General features: G+C 37.2%; 1 protein-coding gene across 4 annotated transcripts in view; it reads left to right on the top strand.

Moving 5' to 3' along the window:
* The window catches only part of SMYD3 (SET and MYND domain containing 3), a 682,604-nt gene that overhangs the window by 172,386 nt on the left and 495,381 nt on the right, over nucleotides 1-14,837 (top strand). For 2 of the 4 annotated variants that reach the window (XM_053209273.1, XM_027046248.2), the window contains exons 3-5: nucleotides 6,938-7,045; nucleotides 8,568-8,625; nucleotides 10,814-10,950. The exons of 1 other annotated variant lie outside the window; for it this stretch is intronic. In XM_053209273.1, the coding sequence (XP_053065248.1) occupies nucleotides 6,938-7,045; nucleotides 8,568-8,625; nucleotides 10,814-10,950 (303 nt within the window). The remainder of the gene's footprint in view (nucleotides 1-6,937; nucleotides 7,046-8,567; nucleotides 8,626-10,813; nucleotides 10,951-14,837) is intronic. One more of the 4 variants, XM_053209274.1, reaches the window with a different exon arrangement.

Here is a 14,837-nt window from a genome sequence, read left to right as displayed (position 1 = left end):
GATTTTCAAAAATATTTAAAAGTGTTTATTGAACAGTAATTTTGCTCTCTCTTTCATATAAAAATGCTTCTCCCTGAATCACAGTTGCCAGACATAAGAAAGATAATGATATTCACTATTGTTTGTAAATATAATAACATGATATTTGTAGAAAATTCAAACAATATTGGGACAGCTTAAGGAAAAAAGGGCAAAAATAGCTTTTTCTTTTAGGAAAAGCTGAAAAATTATTACCATTCAGTTTAAAAAAAATGTTCATTTATTTTGAGAGAGAGACAAAGAGAGAGTGTGTGTGCATGAGCAGAGGAGGGGGCAGATAGAGTCCCGAGCAGGCTCCATGCTTTCAGCTCTGTCAGCGCAGAGCCTGATGCTGGGCTCGATACTCTTAACTGTGAGATCATGACCTGAGCCGAAATCAAGAGTCTGACGCTTAACCGACTGAGCTACCCAGGCGCCCCACCAGTTTTTCAGTTTTTTAAATAAATGTATGATGAGCATTCTTACACTTATTTCTGTACAACAATTAGATTTGTTAGGATTAAGTGTATTGTATATATTATTCGTATACCAACAATATGCACATTAAGATTTTTGGTGTTCATTACCATACACCCATGAGAAAGATTAGAGAACCTTACAGTTCTACTGATAAGGCTGGAGTGATCTAGACCGTAGACCCTAGACTCTTCCAAATGCTGTTAGTTTCATTCATAGTCGCTACACTAATGGACCACCTGTATTACCTTCTTTCTGTTAGCATGCCTTTGATCCCTGGTGTGGTTTGTCTTTTTTGTTTATTTTTTCTTTCCTTTTTAGGCATGAATTTCCTATTCATGTCCTAGGCTGGCTTGCCTGTCTGTCTGTCTGTCTGTCTTTCTTTCTCTCTCTCTCTCTCTCTCTCTCTCTCTCTCTCTCTCTCTCCCTCTCCCTCTCCCTCTCCCTCTCCCTCCCTCCCTCCCTCCCTCCCTCCCTCCCTCCCTCCCTTCCTTCCCTTCCTTCCTTCCTTCCTTCCTTCCTTCCTTCCTTCCTTCCTTCCTTCATTGAAATATTCATCCTTTCTTTAGTTATTTTGTTAGGACCTCCTTTTATTTTAGAGACATTTAACACTGTCTTTCCTATACATTGTGGACTTTGTTTTCTTGGTTTGACCTTTATCTTTCAACCTTGCTTGTGGTATTAGGTTTGTTCTTTCTGATGTACAAAAGTTGCTTATTTTTAATGTAGTTTAATATGCACTTCTTTTCCTTTTTGGGTTTTATGTCCTGCTTAGAAACACTTTCCCTACGTCAGTGTTATAAAATGTTCATTCCTATGGGACTGTATAATAGTTTAATAAGTATAGAAAAGTACTTTTTTGTTTCTTCTATTAGTATATACAGTAGCCTTTTTAATTTAGTCTAGATTGGTGGTTTTTCAAACTTAGCTACATATGGAATCACCCTCAGTGAATAAAAAGAATTCATACACCTGATCCTGTCTCGTTACTACTGTCAGAATCCCTGAGGTTGTCCCAGGCTGTGTATTTAAATAAATATTTTTATGTCTGTTTGTGCTGTGTAGCATTGTTCTAGTTCTACAGTTTTGAGCTCTGATAGACCTAACTCTAGCTTTTTATAATAATACTTTTGGTCCTCTGTAGTATCTTGAAATGAAATTCCGTAGTAAATACAATCTACCTAGTTACATATTTTTAAAATTCAATATCAATGTAATTCTATAACTTGAATGTAAAGGAGAAGGAAAATGATGATAACTTACAATAAACTAATATATTTTATATTATATAATGCATGCTCTCTCTCTGTATACACACACACATACACACATACATGCTCAGGCATGACTAGACTGGAAGACATAATTAAGAAGTCATATACTTGCATCTGTACAGCACCTTGGAAAGGGAAGTACAACATTCAGGATCAGAAAGCGTGTGTTATTGCTAACTCCAAATACCACCGGTGTTGTTGCCTTCAGTGATATGCTTTTATAAAATATTAAATAGCTTTCACTAAAGTTCTTAAAATGCAATCTTTCCTTGATTTACCTAGCAAATTCAGTGCTATCAAGGCTGTGTAAAAACTAGCTCTTCGTTTTTTTATGTGAAACAAGGCTTAGTTCCAGGCTTGGATAATTACAAACAAGTTTTTCCCCTCTGTAGAATGTTTTATTGGACTTTTAATATTTTGTTTGTACATTTATTTATTTTTGAGAAACAGAGTGAGACAAAGCATGAATGGGGGAGGGGCAGAGAGAGAAGGAGACACAATTTGAAGCAGGCTCCAGGCTCTGAGCAAGCGGTCAGCACAGAGCCTGATGCGGGGCTCGAACCCACGAACTATGAGATCATGACCTGAGCCGAAGTCGGACACTCAACTGACGGAGCCACCCAGGCACCCCTATTGGACTTTTAAAAGTCATCTTGGATTTGGAACGATTCTTCATCGTGTGGAATTATCCTGTACAGGGTGCCCGACACCTCCTGGCCACTAAGTGCCCATGGTTTTCTCCCCAAGCATCTTAACAAATAAAATCACCTCCATAAATTTCCCAAACAACCGTCAACATTAGGGTTACCCCCATTTGGGGCTACTGGTTTGTTTGCTTGTTTATTTATTTATTTATTTGAAAGAGAGGGAGAGAGAGAGGGAGGGAGAGAGAGAGAGGGAGAAGGAGAGGGAGAGGGAGAGGGAGGGAGAGAGAGAGAGAGAGAGAGAGAGAGAGAGAGAAGCATGTGCAGGGTAGGGGCGGGAGGGGGAGGAGAGAGAATCTTAAGCAGGCTCCTTGCTCAGTGTGGAGCCGAATGCAGAGTTCGATCCTAGGAACCTGGGATCATGACCTGAGCTGAAATCAAGAGTTGGACTCTCAACTGACTGAGCCCCTCCAGGCACCCTGGGAGCTACTGGTTTAGTTTATGTTCTGTATCAATATAAATACTACCACACATGAAAATGTAGAGATTCTGAAGTTGTTTTTTGAGTCATTCATTTACCAATACATGGAATTGAGTCATAGATGTCTTCATTTCCTTTTTTTTTTCCATCTCAGACTCTTTTTTCCCATTGTCTTTGTGTCTTAATGCAATATTTAAATTTCCTTTGTCTTTCATGCTAATTTGTGCCTATTGTACATTATTGTTAGTTTTCAACTATGAGAACAGAAAACATTACAGCCAGTATTGTGAACAAAATCTTAATTACATCCTGCATTTCAGTAATGGAAAAAAGTAGGAAAAAGTAAATCAAGAAGGTTGTCTTTGAGAAAACTGGCAGATAGATTATGAGCTGTTGAGGTCTAGATCAAAGTTAAAGTTTGTAGAGTGAAGATAATGCCTAATGTTTTTGTAAGATTGTAGAGTTTTGCTTCAAAGTCAAATGCAGTTCCTTACAAGATTGCTTTCTTAGCCTTCTCTGTGGTTTGCCTCTGATAGTGAGCCTCATAGTAAGATATGATGGTGAAGCTGAACAATAAATCCTAATAATTAACATTTTAGAAACATGGTTTTAATATCATGGTAAGATAGGAAGTAGACTGTAAAGTTGACACTGTGCTTTAGACCAGTTTTAAGTGGTATGATTCCTTTCTGTGTTTATTATATAGATTTGACTTGGCTTTTAGATGAAAAGAATGGATATCTTTTTGCTGAAGAAATGGGGAGATACATATGTTCTTTGGTGTTTTCACCTGCAGCAATTTAGGAATAGCCTTAAGAAACATACTGTTTAGTTTCTAATTACTGTTAAGAAATAAGAACTCAATATTAATTATGCTAAAGACCTAAAGTTGTTTTGAGAAGAATTCTCCAAAATTTGGATGTTTATTTCTATTTTTTTTTTAATGTTTATTTATTTTTGGGACAGAGAGAGACAGAGCATGAACGGGGGAGGGGCAGAGAGAGAGGGAGACACAGAATCGGAAACAGGCTCCAGGCTCTGAGCCATCAGCCCAGAGCCCGACGCGGGGCTCGAACTCCCGGACCGCGAGATCGTGACCTGGCTGAAGTCGGACGCTTAACCAACTGCGCCACCCAGGCGCCCCTGAATGTTTATTTCTAAATAATGTCACCTAACAGATCAACTGGTTTGTTACCTAGGGGTACATTTTGTAGCTACTTCACCCTGGTTGAGCTGTCAGGAGACTGAGCTGCTCCAAACGTAAGGGGGTTATGGATGATCTCTTGTACTAGCAAGTATTGATTAAAATATGTTCTTAAGATCTTTTGGTCCAAATGGTCTCAGCTTTATTTTGGTAGGTGCAGTCCTTTGTCATCTGGACACTTGCTTGGGTTTTGAACAGGGCCAGAATGTTTTCTCAGAGACCCATTGGCACTTGTGGTTCATTCCTGCCCACATGGCCAATGAAGGCATCCGTCAGGCTTCTCAACTTTTAATACTGAGTGAAAAGTTTTCCACCAAAGTCACGGTTCTCCCTTCAATCAGAAGTAAAAAAAAATATCAGCACTCTAGTTTCCTGTCAGTGTGAATGATTATGAATTCAAAGATCACATGAAGGAAAGTATGTAATAGCTAATATATCACTAATTTAGTTTATCTGAGCCCATATATACCAACCTACCTTCCCAAAGGATAGCAGTAACAATCGTGAGAAACTTGTGTTAACTAATTTATACGTTTCTTTAATGCAGAGCTTTTTAGCAAACCGAACTTCTCACAAACTAAATTACTTCAGATCTCTAAGTGGGGTATACATTATGTAGCATTTTTCAAACTTATTGGACAATGGAAGTATGTGTTTTTTAAAAATATTTTATTTACTTTTGCAAGACAGAGACAGAACGTGAGCAAGGGAGGGACAGAGAGAGAAGGAGACACAGAATCTGAAGCAGGCTCCAGGCTCTGAGCTGTCAGCACAGGGTCTGACACGGGGCTGGAACCCATGAACCATGAGATCATGACCTGAGCCAAAGTCGGACACTTAATCAGCAGAGCCACCCAGGCGCCCCCAGAACCATGTTTTTTTTTTTTAAGTGATCTTACACATGTTGGTAAATTGCTAATTGCTAGTCTAAGACTAGCCCCTTAAACAAATAGAAACATTTTCTTTCCCTGAGTTATAGTTTAATAGTATGCCTTTTAGTAAGTAGGGACATTAGAAGTAGTTATATGAAGGCCATTAGAACTATAAACTGTTTTTGAAGACATTGTCCAGTACATTAATTAGCATTCTTGGGATAAATTCCTCCTGTGATTTGATAGTTGGTAAGGCCGTGTGTTTTTCTTTCCTGTCAGATGAGAGTTATATAAGCCATTATGCTTTTTTTTTTGCCTAGCCCAGATCAATTTAGTGCACGAACATGGGACTTACTTAGCTCTCCTGTCTGGCATACTAAGAATTTTTACTCCCCTTTTATGTTTACATAGCTTGGTAGTCAGATCCCAGCCTTACTTTATTAATCTTTAATAGAAGATAATATCTACCATTTGGATTTTTGTGAACATCGCATGAAATACCATTTTTTAATTGCCCACCCATGTGTCTGACATACCGTAGGATGCTCAATAAATGCTAGAGGACTATTTGTTTTATAGATTTAACATTTTCTGTTTCTAATTTTATAAACTTATTTCATATACATCCTTACTTCGAAGCAACTCAGTCTTATTTAGAAATGAGTGAAGTATAAATACTAAAAGAAAAAGATTACAAACATCACATTAAAAGCATTGCCATGGTGGATATAAAGAAATGAAGTGAGGCAACCATGGGTAGAGTTGATAAAAGAGGTGAGACACCCCTTGTAAACAGTGTCTTCAAGATTTGGATTATGAGGAAATAGCACACGGGCCACAGTTTCATACAGCAACTCAGCAGGGGCAGTGATTCTGAACAAAATGCTGGCTTCAACTTGAATCAAAGTCAGTTTTCAAAATAGCTGCTGCACTTTTGAAATTTTTGGGTGCACTGCATGTTTGTGCTGTGGATGGAAAAGGGAGTTCCTCCTGGAGGAATTTTAATAGGGCCAGAAGTTGGGAGGCACATTTATAGTTTGTGAAGCAAGAATGCCTGTGAGCATCAGGCATTTCAGTGATGGAACTTCAGCCCTGTTGGAAGAGAACATATTAGATGTTTGGTTGAACTGTCTCCCGCTCACAGGGGGATACTCTAACATTTCTGACCCTAAGACTCAGGGAGAGTCCATAATCTACAATGTTGCAGGATTGGTGACTGGCTCACTTTTCAGCCACTTTTCAGTCTTTTCAGCCACGCCAGCACATGGCTAGGATCATCAGTTAAGGGACCATGAAATTTATCATCCAGACCACACTTTTCAGAATGAACTGAGGCACTATTAATTGTTAATGATTAAGCCAGGACCACAAAATAAATAAAACACAATGGTCCTGGGCAAGTGACATTTAGTCATTTTAGCTAATAACCCTTTTCTGTGTTGTCTTTAAATACAGAAGGTTTCATATTTATTGTATGTTAGCTCTCCTGATATTTCTGTACTCACTGTAGCAGCACAGAAACTCAGAAAGCTGTCTGCCCTCTTTTAATTTTCCTGAACCATGTGTTTATTTCCTAATTTGGTGAGATATTTTCTTTTTGTGTTCAAAATTACCATCTATTATTGAACTCTATTTAATCAGCTAAAAGACTATCTTATACATTATTAAGTAAGCCATAATGATTCTTTCTTTGGACTCCACCAGCCAGGTAATAACCATGGGCATAGCATATTAAAGGACAGAGGGGGAGCAGAAGCCTTGGTGTCCAGCCTGGTAATTGCATGCTTGGCAAAGACTGGATCCTGCATGATTAACAGTATTAGAATATTGCTTTCATTTTCTATTATGCAGTTCTATTTAGGCTGTTGAAATTAAATTAGTGTTGATGACTCTCAATGTTCAAAGCCATTGTAAATGAAAGTTACATTTCTCTGTCACATGTTCCCTCCCCACTCTCATCTTAACAGAAAAAAGCTTGGCAAGACCACAAGCGGGAATGCAAATGTCTTAAAAGCTGCAAACCCAGGTATCCCCCGGATTCCGTTCGACTTCTTGGCAGAGTTGTTTTCAAACTTGTGAGTATAAAATTCGTGAAATATGCTAGGGGTTTAATTTAGCCAAAGCTCTTGAAGTTGCAGGTACTATTCATATTTAAGGCTGTCTTTAAACGCATACGAAGGGAGAAGGTAGATTACTCCAGGGAGTATTTTAAGACAGAAACTTGCTGTTTTCCTGTTAGTCACAGCCTCAGTGGTGGTGAGGCAGCACCACCTTTGAGGGCCCTCTGTGTGTGTGACCTCCCGGGAATAGAAACACAAGGTCCTGTATCTAAGGCATGAGATGCCAGTGATGTCTGTTATGTTCCCTTCATTACTTTTCGACTGTGAACCTATGCACTAACTTTTTGGTTGCTTCTTCAAGTGAGGTTTTAATCAGATGAGAATTAATCTTACATGAAAGTATGATTATCTTTTTTTTTTTTTTTTTATAGCCAAGTTTCACTGAAATTGTTTCTTCAGTCCTTTCCCCTACTTTACCAAAACATTCACTAGATTCTTTGAAATAAACCTCTGGCAATACCCTCCAGACCTTTTTTTGGCCAGAATTTCACATGAATATCTCTTTCTCAAATTATTTCAGTCTCCAGCTTTGTTCTGTCCTGTTGGTTATTGACTTTTATTGGGGGGGGGGCTATAAAATTTAATAGAGAGTTTTAAGAATGTAAAAGTATGATTATACACTTAAAACTAACAAGATGTTATATGCCAGTAACATCTCAATTTCCAAAAAATGAATGTGGAATGTGAAATGGGCATTGTCTTTGAACTGAGTATATGACATCCATCGTATAATTAACCACTATTTGCATATGTATATATTGTGTTGAACTAAAAAATACAAATTTATTTCAAAGCGATAATAAATTCAGATCAACTTTGTTATTATGCATTTCTTTAATCTCTGTGATCATTATAATATTTGAGTCTGAAATTTTTTTTACTTTATTAATATTGAAAAGATAGAGAACCAGGACCCACTGCATCAGAATCTAATAGAAAGCAATTATAGTAATAGCTACCTTCTATTGAACACATCCTATTTCCAGGCCCTGTCCTAATTGCTTTACACGATAAACCTCATTTTTCCCCATAACAACCCAGAGAATCAGGTGCTATGATTACTATGTTTTAGATTAGGAAAGGTGAGATAGCTTGTTCAAAGTTTTACAGTTTGTAATAAATTATTATTTTATTCATCCATCTCTGCTTTTCTATAATAATTAGTAGCAAAATCCTTACAGTGATATAAATCTGTGGGTAGAGCTGGGGAAAAAGAAATAAAAGTATGAAAATTTGTTGTAAAAGAGTTTTCCATTTGGAAATTAAACTGGTAGATTAAGTCACAACTTAGATTTTATTTTACAATTGTTACTGATTAAATAATTCAACTCTAAGAAAGTGATGAAGAGAAGGAATATATAGAAAGTTGTCTTTTTAAACGGACTTTTATTAAAATATCTAAAGATAGTCAAATATATTCATGTATATATTAGAGCACTTGAAATTGTTTTTGGTGTTTTCCCCCTTTGCTTCATAGATGGAAGAAACACCCTCTGAATCGGAGAAACTTTATTCATTTTATGATCTGGAGTCAAGTAAGTGGTTGTCTATATCACCATCAAAAGAATCCTATCATTTATTTGCTGACCCTGTGTGTTGCTTTCTTTTTAACATTGCTTTTCTTTCTCTTTATTATGTGAGGCAAATCTAATAACACTTTTCATATTTTTATCTACGACTGACTATTTATTTATTTATTCCAGGGTAGTTTTGGCGATTTAAGAGTTTGTAAAGAACCATAACCCACTCTTAGTTTCTTTTTGATGTCCAGGAAGAGTGATGTGAACAAGGGGGCTCCAGGGAATTTTTGGGTTCACTGGTCCTTTAGATAATAAGGAAAGTAGAAGGTATGGCTGACTTGGGGTGTCTGACAGCATTGAGTGTTGTTTTTCTTTTGAACTACCACAGTGGTGGCCGTGCTGTTTGGGGACACTGAATGGCCTTCCAAATCAGAGTGTTCAGTAAATGTAGGGTTTATTTTTCCTTCTTATTGGCACAGACCCTCTTCAGTGAGGTTGTAAATGACTTCACCCCAAAGTAGCTAGACCTTGTAGGGTAAATTTTGCCACACAGTTTAGTATTTCTGGGTGGAGACCAATAAGAAGATGATCTTGTATAGATTTATGGTTATGGGATCCTAAGTGCCAGTGATAATAAATTATTATTCAAGAAATCATGGGGTTAATTATTCCGTTGAACAAGTAATTTAAAGAGAATATGTAGACCTGACACGAGCAGGAGAATTATGCTATAGTTCAACTTGATGTATGTTTTCAAGTTTTAATAGAGAAGTAATTAGTCATTTTTTCGTGTTATATTATGGCTAGGTAATTAACATCTCTTGCAGTGAGTTTTACTGTTAACATTAGCCCTGCTCAGTAGTGGTTTCACACGTGTTGCCTTAAGTACAGTGTTCTCAGATGTTATTAATTGTACACTCCTTAGTCTTAACACATTTTTGTGGTACAGATTAAACTGAGTTTTCAAAGGGGTGATATTTGGATAACTACTCTTTGGAACCTTCTCCTTCTATTTGGGTTTTAGCAACACCACATCTTTTTTTTTTTTAATTAATTAATTAATTAATTATTTTTTAAATTTATATCCAAGTTAGTTAGCATATAGTGCAATTATGATTTCAGGAGTAGATTCCATTGATTCATCCTCTTACGTATAACACCCAGTGCTCATCCCAACAAGTGCCCTGCTTAATGCCCCTCATCCATTTAGCCCAACCCCCACCCATAACCCCTCCAGAGCAACTGTCAGTTTGTTCTCTGTATTTAAGTCTCTTCTGTTTTGTCCCCCTCCTTGTTTTTATATTATTTTTGCTTCCCTTCCCTTATGTTCATCTGTTTTGTATCTTAAATTCCACATGTGAGTAACGTCATATGGTATTTGTCTTTTTCTGACTTATTTTACTTAGCATGATACATTCTAGTTCCATCCACGTTGTTGCAGATGGCAAGATTTCCTTCTTTTTGAATGCCAAGCAATACTCCATTGTGTGTATATGTGTACACACGCACACACACACACACACACACACACACACACATATTATACACACACCACATCTTCTTTATCCAGTCATCTGTTGATGGACATTCGGGCTCTTTCCAGACTTTGGCTCTTGTGGACAGTGCTGTAAACAGCACCACATCTTGTTCATTCAGTGTGGAAATAACTTGAAGTTGGGGTTTCTTGGGTTGGTCCCTGTTTCCTTCTCAATGTGCTATGTGACGCATTTCACCAAATGAACTTTAGCTGAACTTTTTACTTCTCATTTTTTTTTCCTGCCTTTGAGATACACTGTTTATCAGTTAGTTATGCTCGGTTGTAAATTGTTTCATGGGAAAATCTGCTTAAATTCATTGACTTTAAGCATTTATGATGGCTTGAACACATGCACAGGATAATGTGGAGAATCTGTAACGCACATCTTTACCGATTCTGGTTGTAGTGGTTTTCATCTGTGTGTGTATTTATTTTGTTTTGATAGGCATTTGATCCTATATTGTTGATGAAGTTTGGCAGAATTTAATTGATAATATATGTATCATAATTTGTAGTTGTCAGCAAATAAAAAGAAACATATTTGCTCTCTGTCAGAATGAAATCTAGAGCAGGAAATTCTGGTTTAATAGCTAACATTGAACACCTGAAAGTTATCCATTAAAAATTCACTGTGTGATTGTGCTATTTATTTTCCCTTTAAAAAAGATATTAACAAACTGACCGAAGATAAGAAAGAGGGCCTCAGGCAACTTGTAATGACATTTCAACATTTCATGAGAGAAGAAATACAGGATGCTTCTCAGCTGCCACCTTCCTTTGACATTTTTGAAGCTTTTGCAAAAGTAAGTGTTAAGTGTTTGAAATCTTTGTTAATGCCATAAATCAACCCTTTACTTTTTCTTTTGTTGATCCTTGAAAATCCAGGATTTTCAAGCCTTAAATCACTCTCCCACCTTAGTAAGTGGAGAATGAGAGAATGTATTGCTTCTGTTGAAAAGGGTATTGCCTTTTCTGTCTCATCAGTACACTTATTAACGGCCGAGTATGTTCATTGTCTGCACTCTTGAAAGGGTTGCTTTCTTCTCTAAAAGAAAGCAGTATATTATTCCATTGTTTCTTACTAATGGATTCAGGTTTGCCAATTACATTCATTTGCTTTTGTGGTTGTTTCTGTGATAGATCTTGGTCTTTAAAGTGAAAAATTTATTGGAATCCATTTCTTGATTAAGTGAATTCTAAATAATATGAAAATACAACCATTTCTGATTTAAAAATAATTGTCTAAAAATCTGTTTAAGTGTTTTATGTCGCTGAAATCCTAGACTAGGGATAGAAAATAGGTTTAATTCAATATTTTATCTGTGGTCTCTTGGTAGACACTATCTGACATGCTTTGTTTAGAATGATTCTGAGGGTTTGTTTGGGCTCAAGAAGAAAGAATGCGCTGACTGATCCTTGCTGTCTATCCTCGGATCAGGACAAAGGACCAGATACATCCCCACTAATGCTGTGTGTTTGCTCTCCTTGCCTTCTCATAGTGTGTTTTTGGGTTTGCTTAAATATTGACCACATTTTAATAACAAGTAAAATTTTACATTCGAGGGTGATTTTGCCACCAATGTTACAATTTGTAAGTGCACATCTACTAATGTACTTATCCCATGGATATTTTTAAGGTGTGTTTTACAATCTGTCTATTTTCTAAGATTTTAAATGTGATTAGTGTGATTGCTAGAGATTTATTCTTGTTTTCCCCAAATGTATTTGTATTCTTTAGGGTATGTTTTTATGATTTTTCTGGTAATATCATCTTAGCATTAAATTTTCATTTGTCTTCAATTTAAAACTGATTTTAATATATAGTGGTTACTTATAACACGTGAGAAGTTTCTCGTGTGTTTTTATTTCACATCCCTCTGAAAATTATAACCTTTAGGAGTACCGTGTGTACAATGCACACAGGTGCTTAAACACTCTACAAAGTAACACCTCCTGAGAGATAAAAAAGTGCCTTATGATGACTATAACTTCATTCTTAGTGTAAAGTCTGTGGCTTTTCTGTGACAGTTTTTTTCTGTTACTAGAAAATGTTCAAGTGCTAGTTACTGGTGTTATTAGTCTTTATGAAAAACACTGAAAAGTCCTTTCTATTGCTCAGTGTAAAATGTGAATTACTATCTTATTTCTCTAATTTCTTTTAAAAAATTTAGTTTCATGTATCTTACAGTGAAACTCTTTCCATGCCGTGTAGGGGGAAAGTTACGTCTCTGTGGATAAGCAGACAAAGTTTTAATAATGTTCTCTCCTCCCCACGTGGTTGTATCTGACATTGCCACAAAAGTAGAACATGTGTTCACCTTTGAGCTTTTGAGGGGAACTGGACTCAGATCTGTGATTTCTGCCTTAAAATGTGGGTTAAAGCAGCATTAACCTAAGACCCCCTGTACCTCCTTTTAAAAGTTTTGTTGAGTTACTTTTCTGCTTACAAGTATGTCCTTGAAAGGGGTCACTTTCCTCCTCCGCCTCATTTCTCCCTACTTTCTTCTTTGCCATTGTTTTTATAGAGTAGTCTTATGTTAAGCTGATTGTGTCCTGCACACCTCAGGGATGAGCTGCTGAGCTCCTACCACTGCTAATGTGTGATGGTGCAGATCACAAGCGCGTTGGAAGTGGATGGAGAACATTGGGCAGACGAATTATCCCTGAAACTGCCCCTCCCTGTGTCCCTGGCATAGAATTAACTGAGGGAAGTGGGCCCCACAGGGCGTACTGCCCACCGCTGCTGCTTTCATACATACAGGCTGTCAAGAGTGGGTCCGCGCTGCCCTGCCTTCCTCAGCCTTTTGGATTCATGCTCTGAAGAAGGCTGGCGTTACCTGGCCTCAATAAACGAAGTCCTGTTCTATGTTTTGCTTTTGGTCCCCTTCATTAACATTCATTCTGGTTTGTGCAGGCGTTGGCCATGCTGAGCTTATGTGTCAGCTCATCTCATGGTCACTTACGGCGTAAGCAACTCTGAGAGCTTTTCTACATTTGTTTATATCTTAATTTTTTGGACTTTTTGATTATGGACTTTTCCAAACGTGCATGAAAGTAGGGAGACTGGTATAATGAACCCTCCTGTTTCCATCACCTGGTTTCAGTAATTTTCTTGTCTTTTTTTTTTGTTTGTTTCAGTAATTTTCACACTTGTTTTATATCTGATATTTTAATACTTAGATTTCAGACAAACATTCTTTTTTCATTTATATTTCCAAATACTCCTTACAATTAGTCTTTTGTTATGAAGCCTCTCGGCTACTTGAGAAGTTAGTAAATTCAGTTATTAAATTAAGCAGATCCTTTTTTTCAGGCCTAGTATGTACAAAGCATTCGTGATACAACTTATAGAAGTATATTGTTATAAATCTGAAAATTATTTACTACGGCAAAAAAACCTTACCAAGTCAAAAGTCTTACTTGGGGTTGCGTATTAAACTTGGACTTGCCAGAAAATGAAAGGACTCAGTGGAGGATGAAAGGGTTCTTAATCCTGAGAGCATGTTTCATTCCCTGCTAGCCTTTTTTTCTTTTTCCTTTCCTCCTCCCCCTCCCCCTCCCCCCCTCCTCCTCCTCCTTTTTTAGTTAACATAGTGTAATATTAGTTTCAGGTATACAATATAGTGGTTCAGCACTTCCATATGTCACTCTGTGCTCATCATGACAAGTGCAGTCCTTAATCCCCATCACCTATTTCCCCCATCCCCCCACCACCTCCCTTCTGGTGACCATTGTGTGTTCTCTGTAGTTAAGAGTCTGTTTCTTGGTTTCTTTCTCTCTCTCTTTCTTTTTTCCCTTTGCTCATTTATTTTTTTAAATTCCATGTATGAGTGAAATCATGGTATTTGTCTTTCTCTGACTCATTTCACTTAGCATAAATATTCTCTAGCTCCACCCATGTCATTGCAGATGGCAAGATTTCATTCTTTATGACTAATAATCCATTATATATATATATATGTGTGTGTGTATATATATGTATATGTATATATATATATATGTACACACACACACACGCATGCATGCATGCCAGATCTTCTTTATTCATCAATTGATGGCCACTTGGGCTGTTTCCATAATTTGGCTGTTGTAGATAATGCTGCTATAAACAGGCTGGTGGCTTTTTCTAATAGAAGACCATGAATAATTCCTTAAAAGTTGGCAGTTTATGTTTTGAACACTCTGGGATTTTCTGTTGAAAATAGTGTATGTATCTCCTGTTGAACTAGATTCTTAGCACGGAATGTGCTTCTGCTACTTAAGACTTGGTTTTACTTAGAACCTCCCATACCCTCCCTCCCCAACCCCTTCTTCCAAAGACATTATTGGGTAGTCATTTTTGGTGGATCTTGTTTCCAAGTAGGCCTCTTTTTCCTCCACTTAGCACCAATATTAGTCTCCTGCTCCCCACTCCCACATAAACAAACAGACTTGCGGATAGCAATTACCAGTTGGGGTTTAGATTGTAGGAGTTTTCTTTATAAATATATCCTATCCACTTATTAATTTATTGCCTGGCTATAGAAAAGTAAATAGCGTGAGGCATATGAAGGAGAAATTTTTCTAGGGGAGGGTATCCAGGAAGACTTCACATAGAAAGTAAAATTAATGGCATGGATTTCAGAAGAGAGGGTGGCATAGGGAAACAGTCATAGACAAATGGTCTGGAAATGCTGGTGGGAAGTGAAGG

The sequence above is a fragment of the Acinonyx jubatus genome, chromosome E4 (assembly GCF_027475565.1).
Source record: "Acinonyx jubatus isolate Ajub_Pintada_27869175 chromosome E4, VMU_Ajub_asm_v1.0, whole genome shotgun sequence".
NCBI lineage: Eukaryota > Metazoa > Chordata > Mammalia > Carnivora > Felidae > Acinonyx > Acinonyx jubatus.
The sequence above is the reverse complement of the archived record's forward strand: the minus strand, read 5'-3'. Positions and strand labels throughout refer to the sequence as shown.